Below are 13270 nucleotides of genomic sequence, written 5' to 3'. Positions count from 1 at the left end.
AATGACCTGGTAAAAAGGCGTAGATTTAAAGAGATCCCAAGAATGTTGCAAGTTTTACTCGTGAAAAAAAGGATCGATTTTTGTGTTACGTATTTTCATCTCTTAAATTGAGTTTTACTCTGCCTTCTCCCGTTGCACCGACTACTGGCTTGGCTCACCCATATTTGGAAGACAGCAACTTTATTTTACAGAGTTTTATTGAACGCATCTTGAACACGTCAAAACGACACCCGGAAACGACGTGTGAAAGTTTCATGAGCAGCTGCAGACCGCTGCACCTTCGCTATTACACAGCAGTAGTTGCTAAATGAGCGTCTAAAAAAAATTATAAATGAGTTCGATCAACGATCTGAAACAACATGTGCATAAATACGGACCTCTCATTTTGGACGGTGGACTAGCAACTGATCTGGAAGAGCATGGAGCCAAATTACAGGTTGACTTTTTTTGTACAACAATCTTATGACCCTCTAGCAATCTTTTTTTTGTATATACGTTTCTATTTACAGTGCAGAAATATATGCGATGTACCAATGGAATACATTATTATATTGAGTATAATCTAGAACCTCACCTTATTAAAAAAAAATACATTTATAAATTCATGTTGCATCGAAGTATCTTTATAAAAACATGTCATTTTTCCTGCATACCTTTGCTTCTATAGGGAGACCCTTTATGGAGTGCCAGACTTCTCCACACACAACCCCAGGCCATACAAGAATCCCACTACAGGTTTGTGCACAAACCATTAATGCTTAATAAACATTACCTGGACTTTACTGGTTCCCCACAGGTTCCTCCTCAGTGGGGCGGATGTGGTCTCAACGGCGACGTACCAGGCCAGTCTCCCGGGATTCACCAGTCACCTGGGTTTGAGCTCGGAGAGCGCCAGAGAGCTGCTCATGTCTGCCGTTCATCTGGCCAGAGAGGCAGTGAAGACATTTGACTCCGAGGGTCTTTCATCAGGTTCTATAATATTTTTATATTTATAGGCAAAATGACAACCTTGGTCTTATTTAAATCCATAATCAGTGAGTTGTTTTGTAACTGTTTTACTGGAAAGAAAACAATATACAGTATTATTTGTCTTCACAGAGAACCAGAAACTTTTAGTTGCAGGTTCTATCGGTCCCTATGGGGCATTTCTGCACAATGGCTCAGAGTACACTGGAGATTATGCTCAGAGCATGAGCATTGAGGTGAACTAATGTTTTTTTTTTTAAATAGATTATTCCATCTTACACATGAGAAACAATTATCAGAAATTGCTTCCTTTCTCTGTTCAGGAGTTGAAGTCGTGGCATCGTCCACAGTTAGAATGTTTAGCTGCGGCGGGAGCTGATCTTATTGCGTTCGAGACCATCCCCAGCATCAAAGAAGGAGAGGCTCTGGTGGAGCTGCTGCGAGAGTTTCCAGACGTCCAAGCCTGGATCTCCTTCTCCTGTAAGGTGAGCGACATCCGTCAGCTCACTGCATTGGTTTCACAACCTGTTTTCTGTGTACACTCAGGATGAAAAGCATATTTCAGACAACAGTCTGTTCTCTGATGCAGTCAAGATTTCCAGAAGATCCAAACAGCTTGTTGCCGTAGGAGTCAACTGCTGTTCTCCGGAGCTGGTGGAGCCGCTGCTGGACTCGGCAAAGTCCGTCAAGGACTCAGACATGCACTGGGTGGTCTACCCAAACAGTGGAGAGGACTGGGACACCACATCTGGGTGAGTATGTCTGCAGTGATTTACTTACTTCTTTAGATTCAGCTGTAAACTTTATATTTTTGTAAAGGTGGAAAACATCGGTTAAACCATCGCCATCAATAACTGACCTGAGTCAGACTTGGATGCAGCAGGGAGCTACTATGATCGGTAAGATCACAGTGATGTCATTTTGTCGTAGTGTCTTGATTTAATGCAATGATTCTCTCTGTCCACCAGGTGGCTGCTGCCGCGTCGGCCCTGCTCAGATAACTCAGCTGAGGCAGCAGATAAAAGATAAGAACACATCTGCAGCTCCAGGACCTACAGAGTAAACTAACAAAGCTATTAATACAAATGTTTTATTTGTACACAAATGAATAAACCTCTACTTCATGTACAAACGGAAACAATTGGTGGTCTTTGGAAAAAATGGCTCTGGTAACACAAATGTGTGGACAAACATGGCATTTACTAGAATTAAGTTGTCGCACTAACAGATTCTGTTCATCCAAACAGAAGAGCAGCTGCGTACACAATAGTTAGACAGGATATTTTTACAGAACGTACCACTCGTACTGACGGCACATACATCAACATATTATTTCCTGCAGCAGCTGAGGCAAGGCATGGGAAGAAGCTGCTGCTAGAACCTAATAAATTAATAAATAAAAGAACAACAATGATCCAGCTTCACCCTCATCACAACATCACTTAAAGCAGATAGAAATACCGGATTTCTATCCATTTACATGACTTGATATGGTTTAAAAAACAAAACCTAAACTCAAGTGTGCGTTTAATATTTGCGTTGTCAGCAGCTATTCAGGAATTGGCTTTTCAAAAAGTATTTTTGGTAAATTCAGCTCAATGTTTAAGTGTTTATCATCTCACTGACAAACACCAGTGGAGGCTGTTAAAGAGTTACACTTGAAATTCTACCTGCTAATGTTGCATGGCTCTGTGAGGAAGCTCATGCGCTTTGTGATCATGTCTACTATGAAAGTTCAATAAACTGTGTACTTTGTGATAACCTTAATATAGAAGTGTGTTTACCACCACGTGTACCTGAGTGGATCTAAACTAACCCATCATCGTACATGTCTAGTCTAACCTAGTCAGTGTGTTGTTGTTGCAGACTCGGATTATCCACCTCTTTAGTCAGTGATGAGTTTATAACCACAAACATATTTTTAAGGATTATCTGGCACAATCGGCTCTCTGGACGTGCCGTCGACTACATTTCTTTTGTCTATCCCAAAAGAACTTCAACGCAACAGCTTTAATACCATCTTTTGATATTTATAATTGATCAACTAGTGAATTTACCTTTGACCACCAAAAAAGCTCTATATCAGAGGTCAATGTCACATGACCGTCTCCCTTAATAAGCGGCTTTCAAGTGCAGCAGTGACACACCACTGAAATCACTCTTCAGTCAGAGATTTCCTCCTCCACGTCGCTCCCCGGTGAGCTCCTCTGTCTGTACTCGGTGTTGGACTTCCAGGTGGAGTCCTTCTGACTGCCCATGCTCTGTGATCGTCCCAGGTTGGCCAGACGTCTGTCGGTCATCATTGTCATCGTCGTCGTCTCCCCTGCCCCGCTCCCTTGAGCAAGCTCACTCGTGGTGTGGTGGAAGTCGTGCCTCAGGTTCTCCAGGTTAAGTGCCCATGGGCCAAGTTTCTGCCAGTTCACCCTTTGAAATGCCATGATGCAGTGCAGGTTCCCCCCGACCTGATGGACAAGCCACAGATGATCAGCATTAATGACCCTCGTAACATCGAAATAAAGAAAAGGTTGAACCTTAACCACAAAATACAGTCTCTGTGTATTTGTTGTCCATGTTTATTTACTCTTCATTATTTTGTGTCATTAAAAAACCTAGGAAACATGAGGAGGAGTTAGTGTCATTTAGACGGACCGAAGATAATCTATATTTACTCAACTGTCTTTAGCACTAAGTACAAGTCTAATTGCGATACTATTTTTTATTCTTGGCTCAATATATTTTCATTATCTCAGTGTTAGTGTCAACACTAAGAAACCAAATTCCTTTCCCTCATCATCATTTGACCAAGATTTAATTCTCTGTATAAATGTTGTTATAAACAATCCATGTCCTCATCGTGTCTTAAACTTTGGCATCTTTATAGGTCAAAATATCAACATGAAAATAATCTACTGGACTTTTTTTGTTTGTGTTTTTATAACCGTACCTTCACCAGTGACAAACAAAAACAAACAGTGAAAAGGTATAATATGGTGTTCATCCTGTAGTGAGGTAACCATTGTCCAACAACAGTATATACAGTGCCTTTGCGAAAGTATTCGGCCCCCTTGAACCTTTAACATTTCGCCACATTTCAGGCTTCAAACATAAAGATATAAAATTTTAATTTTTTGTCATGAATCAACAACAAGTGGGACACAATCGTGAAGTGGAACGAAATTTATTGGATAATTTAAACTTTTTTAACAAATAAAAAACTGAAAAGTGGGGCGTGCAATATTATTCGGCCCCTTTACTTTCAGTGCAGCAAACTCACTCCAGAAGTTCAGTGAGGATCTTTGAATGATCCAATGTTGTCCTAAATGACTGATGATGATAAATAGAATGCACCTGTGTGTAATCAAGTCTCCGTATAAATGCACCTGCTCTTTGGTAGTCTCAGGGTTCTGTTTAAAGCGCAGAGAGAACCATGAAGACAAAGGAACACACCAGGCAGGTCCGAGATACTGTTGTGGAGAAGTTTAAAGCCGGATTTGGATACAAAAAGATTTCCCAAGCTTTAAACATCTCAAGGAGCACTGTGCAAGCAATTATATTGAAATGGAAGGAGTATCAGACCACTGCAAATCTACCAAGACCCGGCCGTCCCTCCAAACGTTCATCTCAAACAAGGAGAAGACTGATCAGAGATGCAGCCAAGAGGCCCATGATCACTCTGGATGAACTGCAGATAACTACAGCTGAGGTGGGAGAGTCTGTCCATAGGACAACATTCAGTCGTGCACTGCACAAATCTGGCCTTTATGGAAGAGTGGCAAGAAGAAAGCCATTTCTCAAAGATATCCATAAAAAGTCTCGTTTAAAGTTTGCCACAAGCCACCTGGGAGACACACCAAACATGTGAAAGAAGGTGCTCTGGTCAGATGAAACCAAAATCGAACTTTTTGGCCACAATGCAAAAAGATATGTTTGGCGTAAAAGCAACACAGCTCATCACCCTGAACACACCATCCCCACTGTCAAACATGGTGGTGGCAGCATCATGGTTTGGGCCTGCTTTTCTTCAGCAGGGACAGGAAAGATGGCTAAAATTGATGGGAAGATGGATGGAGCCAAATACAGGACCATTCTGGAAGAAAACCTGTTGGAGTCTGCAAAAGACCTGAGACTGGGACGGAGATTTATCTTCCAACAGGACAATGATCCAAAACATAAAGCCAAATCTACAATGGAATGGTTCACAAATAGACGTATCCAGGTGTTAGAATGGCCAAGTCAAAGTCCAGACCTGAATCCAATCGAGAATCTGTGGAAAGAGCTGAAGACTGCTGTTCACAAACGCTCTCCATCCAACCTCACTGAGCTCGAGCTGTTTTGCAAGGAAGAATGGGCAAGAATTCCAGTCTCTCGATGTGCAAAACTGATAGAGACATACCCCAAGCGACTTGCAGCTGTAATTGCAGCAAAAGGTGGCGCTACAAAGTATTAGCGCAAGGGGGCCGAATAATATTGCACGCCCCACTTTTCAGTTTTTTATTTGTTAAAAAAGTTTAAATTATCCAATAAATTTCGTTCCACTTCACGATTGTGTCCCACTTGTTGTTGATTCTTGACAAAAAATTAAAATTTTATATCTTTATGTTTGAAGCCTGAAATGTGGCGAAATGTTGAAAGGTTCAAGGGGGCCGAATACTTTCGCAAGGCACTGTATAGCAAGTTTAAGTTTAGTTGTTTTTGTTGTGGTAATTAAATATTGGACCTGATAGAACCGAGCTGCACAGCCTACATTTGTGTCATCTTTGTATCACTCAAAAATAATTAATCTGTGGATTCTTGGATTATTATTTATATTGTTAGTTCCAATCCACTTTAATGTTGAGCCAACCACCAAGCAGGCCATGTAAAATGTGCATGTGCTCTAGGACAAGGGTCACAGACAATCGGAAATGTTACCATTGTTGTTTAATTTGCCTGATATCAGTATACTTTCTTTTCATAAATCAGTTCCATTTAAAGAGACATAGTGATGATTATTATTTCCCCAAAATTTGACATAGTAAACAGATTGGGGTCTCATATTTTGGCCACTCTCAAAAAGAGAGGCTGCAAATGGCCAGGACTTTGAGACCTTGAAACCTTTGACAGACATTTTAAGTCACTGAAAAGCAAGAAATCTAAAAATTAATAATAATAAAAAAAAACCTTTTTGGTATTGCGCCTCTGGATGCCTCTCTCGGTGTGACGGATGTCCAGGTACTCTGGGTTCTGTGTGTTCAGGTCGGTCACAATGTCAAGCCATCTGAAACAAGAGACAGTTAGCATGTAACGGGTATTTATCTGAGAAGACTGAGGGGAGTCGCTGCTCACTTTTTACAGTGAATGGCTGGATGCTTCCTGCTGGGTTCACCTATTAAGATCCAGTGTTCCATGTCATACTGAGCCATTGGGCCCCTGGAAAATATGTACTCAAGTTCAGTGAACAAGCAATTACAACAGTACTGTTTTTTGTAATGTGTGCTTCAGCTGTAAAAGTAAATGCAGGATATCTTTTGTGGTTCTTAGGAGGACTTATGCTCAGATGAAATTACCGATAAGCCTTTGCAGCTTTAAGGGGAGTGGCCTCGAAGCCCACCGGGCAGAAGTAGTGGTTCTGGCAATGGTAAATGTAAGCCATTGACTCGTCTTTCAGCCCTTGAGTCATCTTCATCAAGGCCCCTTCAGCTGGAAGAACATCAGAACTATTAACACAGAAGACATGTCGGTCCTTGTCTTGAACGCGAGAGACTCACCGGTTTCTCCCGCCGTCTTGTGTTTGCCGTGTGGTTTGTACAGGATGTAGGAGCTGCCCCGCACTCTGAAGTTGTCGTTGATTTGTCTGAACCAGCTGTGAGGAAGAGCTCGACATTTACTCGTCGCCCACCGGTGCGTGAGCTCAGTCATAGTTTACCGCATCAGAGTGTCGTTGCCGGTGAAGGGGCCAAACTTGATGTCATCGAAAGGCGGCTGGAACCCGAGAATGTGAAGCGCCTCCTCTTGAGAGATCGGCGGAAGACTAGCCAGTTAAAGACATACGGTTAAAAATGCCAACTCAACAGTCAGATGAACTGAAAGGTCACACACATTTGGAAATCAAGGATTCCTTAAACTTGTTTACCAAAGATATAAGGCTGATTCATTGTAAGAAGACATGGATGTCCAAAATGATGCTCTGTCCAATTCAAAAATAGGAGCTTAACCTTGATACAGTTCTCCATTCCAACACTAGATGAATCCAACTTGATATTAAACCCTCTACTATAGTAACGCTCTGCTTTAGCTCATGATTTCAACTGGTGTGCGTGGGTCAATGAAAAGAGTTTCAATACATTTTAGGAAATTTATTGAAGCGTAAAAGCAAACATAAATTTATAACATGTCAAAAAAGTACTCGATATAGGAATAACACTCGACCGTCTTTATGACTGCGAGGGCAATGCTATACTTCTGAAGTTACAATGGAAGATAAAAGAATCAGAGATTTGAATTCATACCAGATATGCTGCCCTAACTCATCCCGTCTCAAATTAAGGTCCAATTCGTAATAAGAGGGTAAAGAATGTTTTGGCTTGTGGTCGAATGGGGGTCATGGAGGGGCATGACTGAAGAGTTCGTCGATGGAGCCGTAGGTGATGACCAGACCGGGCTCGGGCAAAAGTCCCAGGATCTGGTGATCACTCGTTCCTTTCGTGTCCATGCAGAGATTGTGAGTCTGCATCCGCAACATTGCCCGTGGTGGGGGGTTTGACGAGCGGGTCAATCTCGGGAGATGACACTAATGTGGGAGAGAGTGGTACTATCTGCGGGGACCAGTGAACTAAGGTCCTTCCCTGTAGGTGGGGGTGCCGAAGTTAGTTCCACTGGGAGATGCTTCCTGTGGCCAGTGCACTGTACGAGATAGCTGGTGGGGTCTAGCCGGGGAGGCAGTTGCAGCAGAGGCAACTGCGACCACATCAGCCATAGAATCATTTAAATCGGGACAACGGGGTACTGGAAAGAAATCCTTGAAGTGAGTTCCACGGTTTCCAGCAAAAACAGTAGCCCCACCAGAGATATGACCCACAACGGCGGTAGCACTACCGTCATATCCCCACAGCTTTTAAGTGATAGGCAAAAGAACCCCCAAATAAGCTTCATCAAGTGTAGGTATCTTAGGGGGGCCCATGAAGGGGACCAATGTTGCTTGAAGGGAGCCAGCACTTCGGTGCATTGCAACCCTAGCGGGGTCAAGAATGGGCTATGAAACAGATGAAAGTGCAGTACCTTCTCTCATAGCGGAGACTTCAGGGTATATCGTCAAGGAACAGTACAGGGCCTCAGGTTCCTCTTTTCAGGCAAACCATGGCTCGTTGCGAGGACGAGGATCATCAGTGTTAGGACATAAGGCCACATTTTCAACAATAATGTCCCGATCAAACTACCTAACACTGTAATACCCTCTCCAATGGTCTCAGCCACTTCTTCAGTAGCAACAACAACAGATTCTCGTACAGTATTTCACAATATTTCCAACGACGTGCAAGCATGACGACGGTATCCAGCTCCACACATAGCAGCATGTTCAGAAGGGGACAAACAAGTTCCATTATTGTAGATATGGTTGGGACCCCCCCACTGGAAACCCTTGATTTATTTTCCTTCATATAGCCTCCGTCTAAAGGACATGTCTTGAATGTCCAAGTGAAGGGGGTTAGAAACATCCGGGATGAGGTTGGCCATAACATTCGAGCGGAGTTTCATGTTGAAGCCCATCATTGACTGGAAACAGGGAACGCTGTGAGGGACGAAGCATAGCTAGAGACCAGTCTGAGGGTGGTTTTCCAAACAGTGGTCAAGTCATAGGTGACAGATGGGTCTCTGTAAACAGGATTTTACAGTACCACTCCCAGTCAGGCAAATCCTCGCAGGGTATTCGCGCGAGGGAAACATTACAAGTAGTTCCAGCTGAATCACAGGTCATTTTCCAGAGACAAGAGATGAGTTGCGGGGCGTAGGGTCTGTAGGTGGGTGCAGGAGTGGTACTGCAGTCTGGAGTAATGGCAATATACTGGTATTTCACCCAGTAATTGGTAGGGCTGAACGATGCATTTTTTTTATTTAATACAATAAATTATTAACTTTTCGATAAAAGGTATTTCTCTTCGATTCTCAAGATAAAGTTATTAAGTATTTTTTATGATAAAGGCAAATTAACCAAACCTTAAAATAAAGTGAGAAGGTTTATTCATTTACTCTAATTACACTTGTAAACAAACAACATTTTCACTGCAAATACTAAAAACTACTGTAAAAACGTGCTAAAAGTGTGATTTAAACATTTATATTTATGAGTCAATAATAAATCATACAAACTTCCGTGCAGAGTAAAGTGAAAACACTAGTCAGTCATTCTTCTTTTTCCTACTGCATATTTTTGCACAGTTTCTCGTGTGTTTAAGTGCATTTCCTGTCATACACAATAATATATTATCATTTACACAATTTGTGTAATGAGCACACACACAGGGGGCAAATTACGGTACAAAAACAAAGTTAAAGTTATGTTATTTACAAATACGTCATAACGCATAAATATCATATCATATTTCATTATCCACAATATGATTCATTGCCTCATCGGTATCCATCCTTCATTCAGACAATGGAAGTCTGGAAACAGAAAATCCAACTGCTGCAAACCGGGACATTTAGCGAGTGCTCATGGGAAATGTGGTGTCCCGTCGGGCTGAACACTACAACTTCAGTCCACTGGCGTCGCTCGACTTCAAATCGCATAAAATCACTTTAAAACAAAAATCGCAACTTCTGCGATGTAATAATCATATTTTTGAATATCGCGATTATATTGCAGATGCAATTAATCGTTCAGACACAGCAGGACCCAGGAGCGCAGCTCTTGCTCTTGAAGTCTGTACTAGGTGAGATTGGTGCGGCGGGAATGTTTCTCATAACAAGATTTTAGAAGTCCTTTGATTGACTTGGTGCTTAGGAGAGACGAACAGTCGTCCACCCATACTGACCAGTATGAGTGGTCACTCTGCCACATCTCTTCTATTGCACTTTTACAATGGTATGTAATTAGATAAAGGTGAGTACATATAAAACTTTGTTGACACTAAACATATGTGTGCAAATCCAGCTGATTGGACCAGTCGTTATTACCTGACATGCAAGAAAATGAATGAGACACTTTCTTTGTCAAGAGTTGGAGTTCTAAAATATTATATTTGGTCCACCAGCTGTCAATCAATAAAGCTGATTGGATATTTATAAGATATCTGGATTAAACTAATGAAATGTGTAAAACATGAACATGGAGGGATGTGGATGTGGGTACATGTGCGCCGGTTATAAAGTAATGTTATGAATTAAGAAAGTAAAAATAATGTCTTGTTTTTTTAATTCACATCCTTCACTAATTTCGATCCTATCAACAATATGACACAGATATAATTGATGTCAATTAATCCCTCGGTGAGATTTTAATCAGAGTTACTTTCCTGATTCTTCAATCCAAAGAACAGCATCACTGCTTCCACTGAGTTCAATGTTCTCTACATTATAGGCAAGTTAGAAACACACCGTATTCGTCCGTCAGTGTCTAGTGTGCAGTCCTTTGTTTACTGTTCTGTATTTGGTCGTCACTAAAATAAACTTTTGCCATCACAGGATTGATCCTGTCATGCATTCATCAATATGGTACTTTATAGAGTTTCTGCTTTACTTATTTTCACTAGTTTACAGGACGAAACACTGGGTTATTTTGAATAAAATGTGACAGTCATATTAAATCAAACAGAAACGACATATACAACATCTGACCATTGTATAGCATGGTATGGCATGACACACTAGTTAGTTACACATCTGTTATTAGAAAATTAAAATCTCTCACCTCCCTGCACCCAGAGTGCTGTACAAGTAGTTCCAGCAAGAAACCAGCGAGGAGATTCCACAGGACGTCTTGTACTGCGGCCGACTGATGCAGTACCTGCAGCAGGACCACAGCAGCTTAGTACGCTCTTACCTGACTCTCTTATTTACTGTGTGGCGTTTACCATCTTCTCAGATCCAGGACCTTCCTCTGCTTGATCTCCTCCAGGGACGAAGAAATCCCCTCTTGCAAATTTCGACTCAGTCTGTCGGAGGACTTCAGCTTCTTGCTGCTGCTTTTCTTCACGTTACCTGCCACGAACAAGACAATTATCACCAACTTAAGACATATCTTAAGACGATCAAACCATGAGGAATAAATAACTATAAAACTATACTATGAAGAAATGTATGCTTTTCTATATATATTATATAGTTAACAGTATATTACTTTAAGCAGATTTAAAGTGTATAAACTTCATGACCTCCAATCCATGTTGTTATTACAACAGATAGAGATTAAAGTGGTGAAGTGTTCTCAGTCCAAAGGCAAGTATTGATTTTAAAATATCCACAAATAATCCAGTCAATCTCAAAGTGTATTGTCTGTCTGTAGAGCCATCATATGTCTAGTCAGTGTTTAACATGTGACAATTGTATATGTAAACTAACAGACCGGGGCAAACAACAGCAAGGACGAGTACAGAAGTCTGATACATGACTTTGTGGACTGGAGTGAGAGGAACCACTTGCAGCTGAACACCTCAAAGACCAAGGAGCTTGTCTTGGACTTTGGGAGGTCCAGGACAAAGCCACGTCCAGTGTCCATCAGAGGCGACGAGGTGGAGATAGTTGACAACTCGGCGTGTGGCTGGACAGTAAACTGGACTGGTCACAGACCATATGATAGATCATTTAACATCTGCAGGAAGCTCCTCTGTATGCTCTACTAGTCTGTGGTGGCCAGTGTCATGTTCTATGCTGTGGTGTGTTGGGGTGGAAATGTGTCCAAGAGGAGTGTCAACAGGTTGATCAGGAGGGCTGGCTCTGTGTTTGGAATGAAGCTGGACTCACTGGTGACAGTTGCTGAGAGGAGATCACTGGACAAACTACTGTCCATCATGGATGATGACAGTCATCCCCTCAGCACTGTCATCAGTGAGCAGAGAAGCAGATGGAGGATGAATGCTCCTCCCATGATGCAACACTAATAGACTCAGGGATTCATTCATTCCTTGTGATATTAAGATTCTTTGGGGGGCAGGAGTGGAGTGAAAAGAAGATTCTTTTCCATGTTAATCTTTGTATTATTTTTCTTTGATCCATGTTATTTATCTTTAGATTGTGTCATCATGCACTTTTTTATGCACTTTGTAATAAAATCGTAATATAACTGATTAAGTAGAAATGTCTCTGACTAAAAAACATTTTTTTATTCACCATCAAATAAACTGAAATGACTTTTTTTTGTATTTAATTGTAAATCACTAGTGCTTGATGGATCTACTGACTCCTTTAAGAAACATCTTACGACGTTTTTATTTGTTCAGGCTTTTCCTTGATTTTCTGGAACTCCTGTGCTGTTATCAGTTGTATCTTGATCTTTAAAGTATATACTTTATTGAGTATTGTTTTGATTGTTTAAGCGCTTTGTGATCCTGGTCTGGAAAAGCGCTATATAAATAAAAATTACTTACTTACTTACTTATGCATTATATTATAATATAATCACTGTCAGAAAGATCACTTCTACTCTGACATCATAAGGTCCATAAATCTACTCAAAGGGATAAATGCGCCCATTTTATACATTATATCCATCAGTTATAAACAGTTTATCTTAAATGAGTGTTTAAGGTTGAGATGTTGTGAAAGGTAACATGTAAACATACACACTTGTTGAAGTCACAATAAAACAGCATGTATCGTGTTTCTTGAGGAGGATGTGAACAATAATAAACACACGTCTTACTGGTTCTGACTTTCCTCGTGTAGCCAGCATTGAAGTCCGAGGTGTCGATCTCCCAGGCCAGGACGGGTTTGCACTGGTTCCCCTCGTCCATGTCCAAGTCCCCGCAGGTCTCCTGGACACCTGCAGGTGTGTCCTCGGGGGTGAGGGGGGCTCGGTACACAGACGCGGCCTGGTTCAGGAGGGCATAGTCCGAACACACCGTGTAGAACTTCTCCCGGGAGTGGGTCACCGGGCAGGTCCAGGGCAGGTGCAGGTCCGCGCTGGAGGCCCTCCTCACTCGACCCGCATCCCGGGAGAACGAGCTCCCGGACCCGCGGTCCAGCCGAGGCTCCGCGGCGGCGTTGGAGGCCGACGGTTCCGCGGAACCGGCGAGCTTTGGACCTTCCGACGAGTTCGGCATAGTTTAGACGCAGAGAAGCGACACCGTTGTTCAGACGCCACTCGCGCGCGCGTCACGTTTCACGC

The 13270-nt window shown here is 42.0% G+C and overlaps 2 protein-coding genes across 2 annotated transcripts; one reads left to right on the top strand and one right to left on the bottom strand.

Annotated features, from left to right (window-relative positions):
• Window positions 1–253: 253 nt before the first annotated feature.
• LOC148086356 (betaine-homocysteine S-methyltransferase) lies at window positions 254–2060 on the top strand. Its single transcript, XM_087784444.1, has 8 exons — window positions 254–436; window positions 668–735; window positions 797–969; window positions 1099–1202; window positions 1290–1451; window positions 1513–1718; window positions 1786–1865; window positions 1935–2060. Exons 1-8 carry the CDS (start codon window positions 332–334, stop codon window positions 2027–2029), a joined length of 993 nt encoding a protein of 330 aa, XP_087640570.1. The 5' UTR covers window positions 254–331; the 3' UTR covers window positions 2030–2060.
• An 87-nt stretch (window positions 2061–2147) lies between these two features.
• Window positions 2148–13258, bottom strand: LOC148086355 (basic immunoglobulin-like variable motif-containing protein). Its single transcript, XM_087784442.1, has 9 exons — window positions 12806–13258; window positions 11019–11145; window positions 10856–10951; window positions 6872–6976; window positions 6714–6808; window positions 6513–6645; window positions 6292–6375; window positions 6127–6223; window positions 2148–3428 (listed from the first exon to the last, which is right to left on the bottom strand). Exons 1-9 carry the CDS (start codon window positions 13203–13205, stop codon window positions 3129–3131), a joined length of 1437 nt encoding a protein of 478 aa, XP_087640568.1. The 5' UTR covers window positions 13206–13258; the 3' UTR covers window positions 2148–3128.
• Between the last annotated feature and the right edge of the window lie 12 nt (window positions 13259–13270).

Source organism: Callionymus lyra, chromosome 2, assembly GCF_982586985.1.
Source record: "Callionymus lyra chromosome 2, fCalLyr1.hap1.1, whole genome shotgun sequence".
Classification (NCBI taxonomy): domain Eukaryota; kingdom Metazoa; phylum Chordata; class Actinopteri; order Syngnathiformes; family Callionymidae; genus Callionymus; species Callionymus lyra.
Note: the sequence above shows the minus strand (reverse complement) of the source record. Positions and strands in the feature narration are given on the sequence as shown.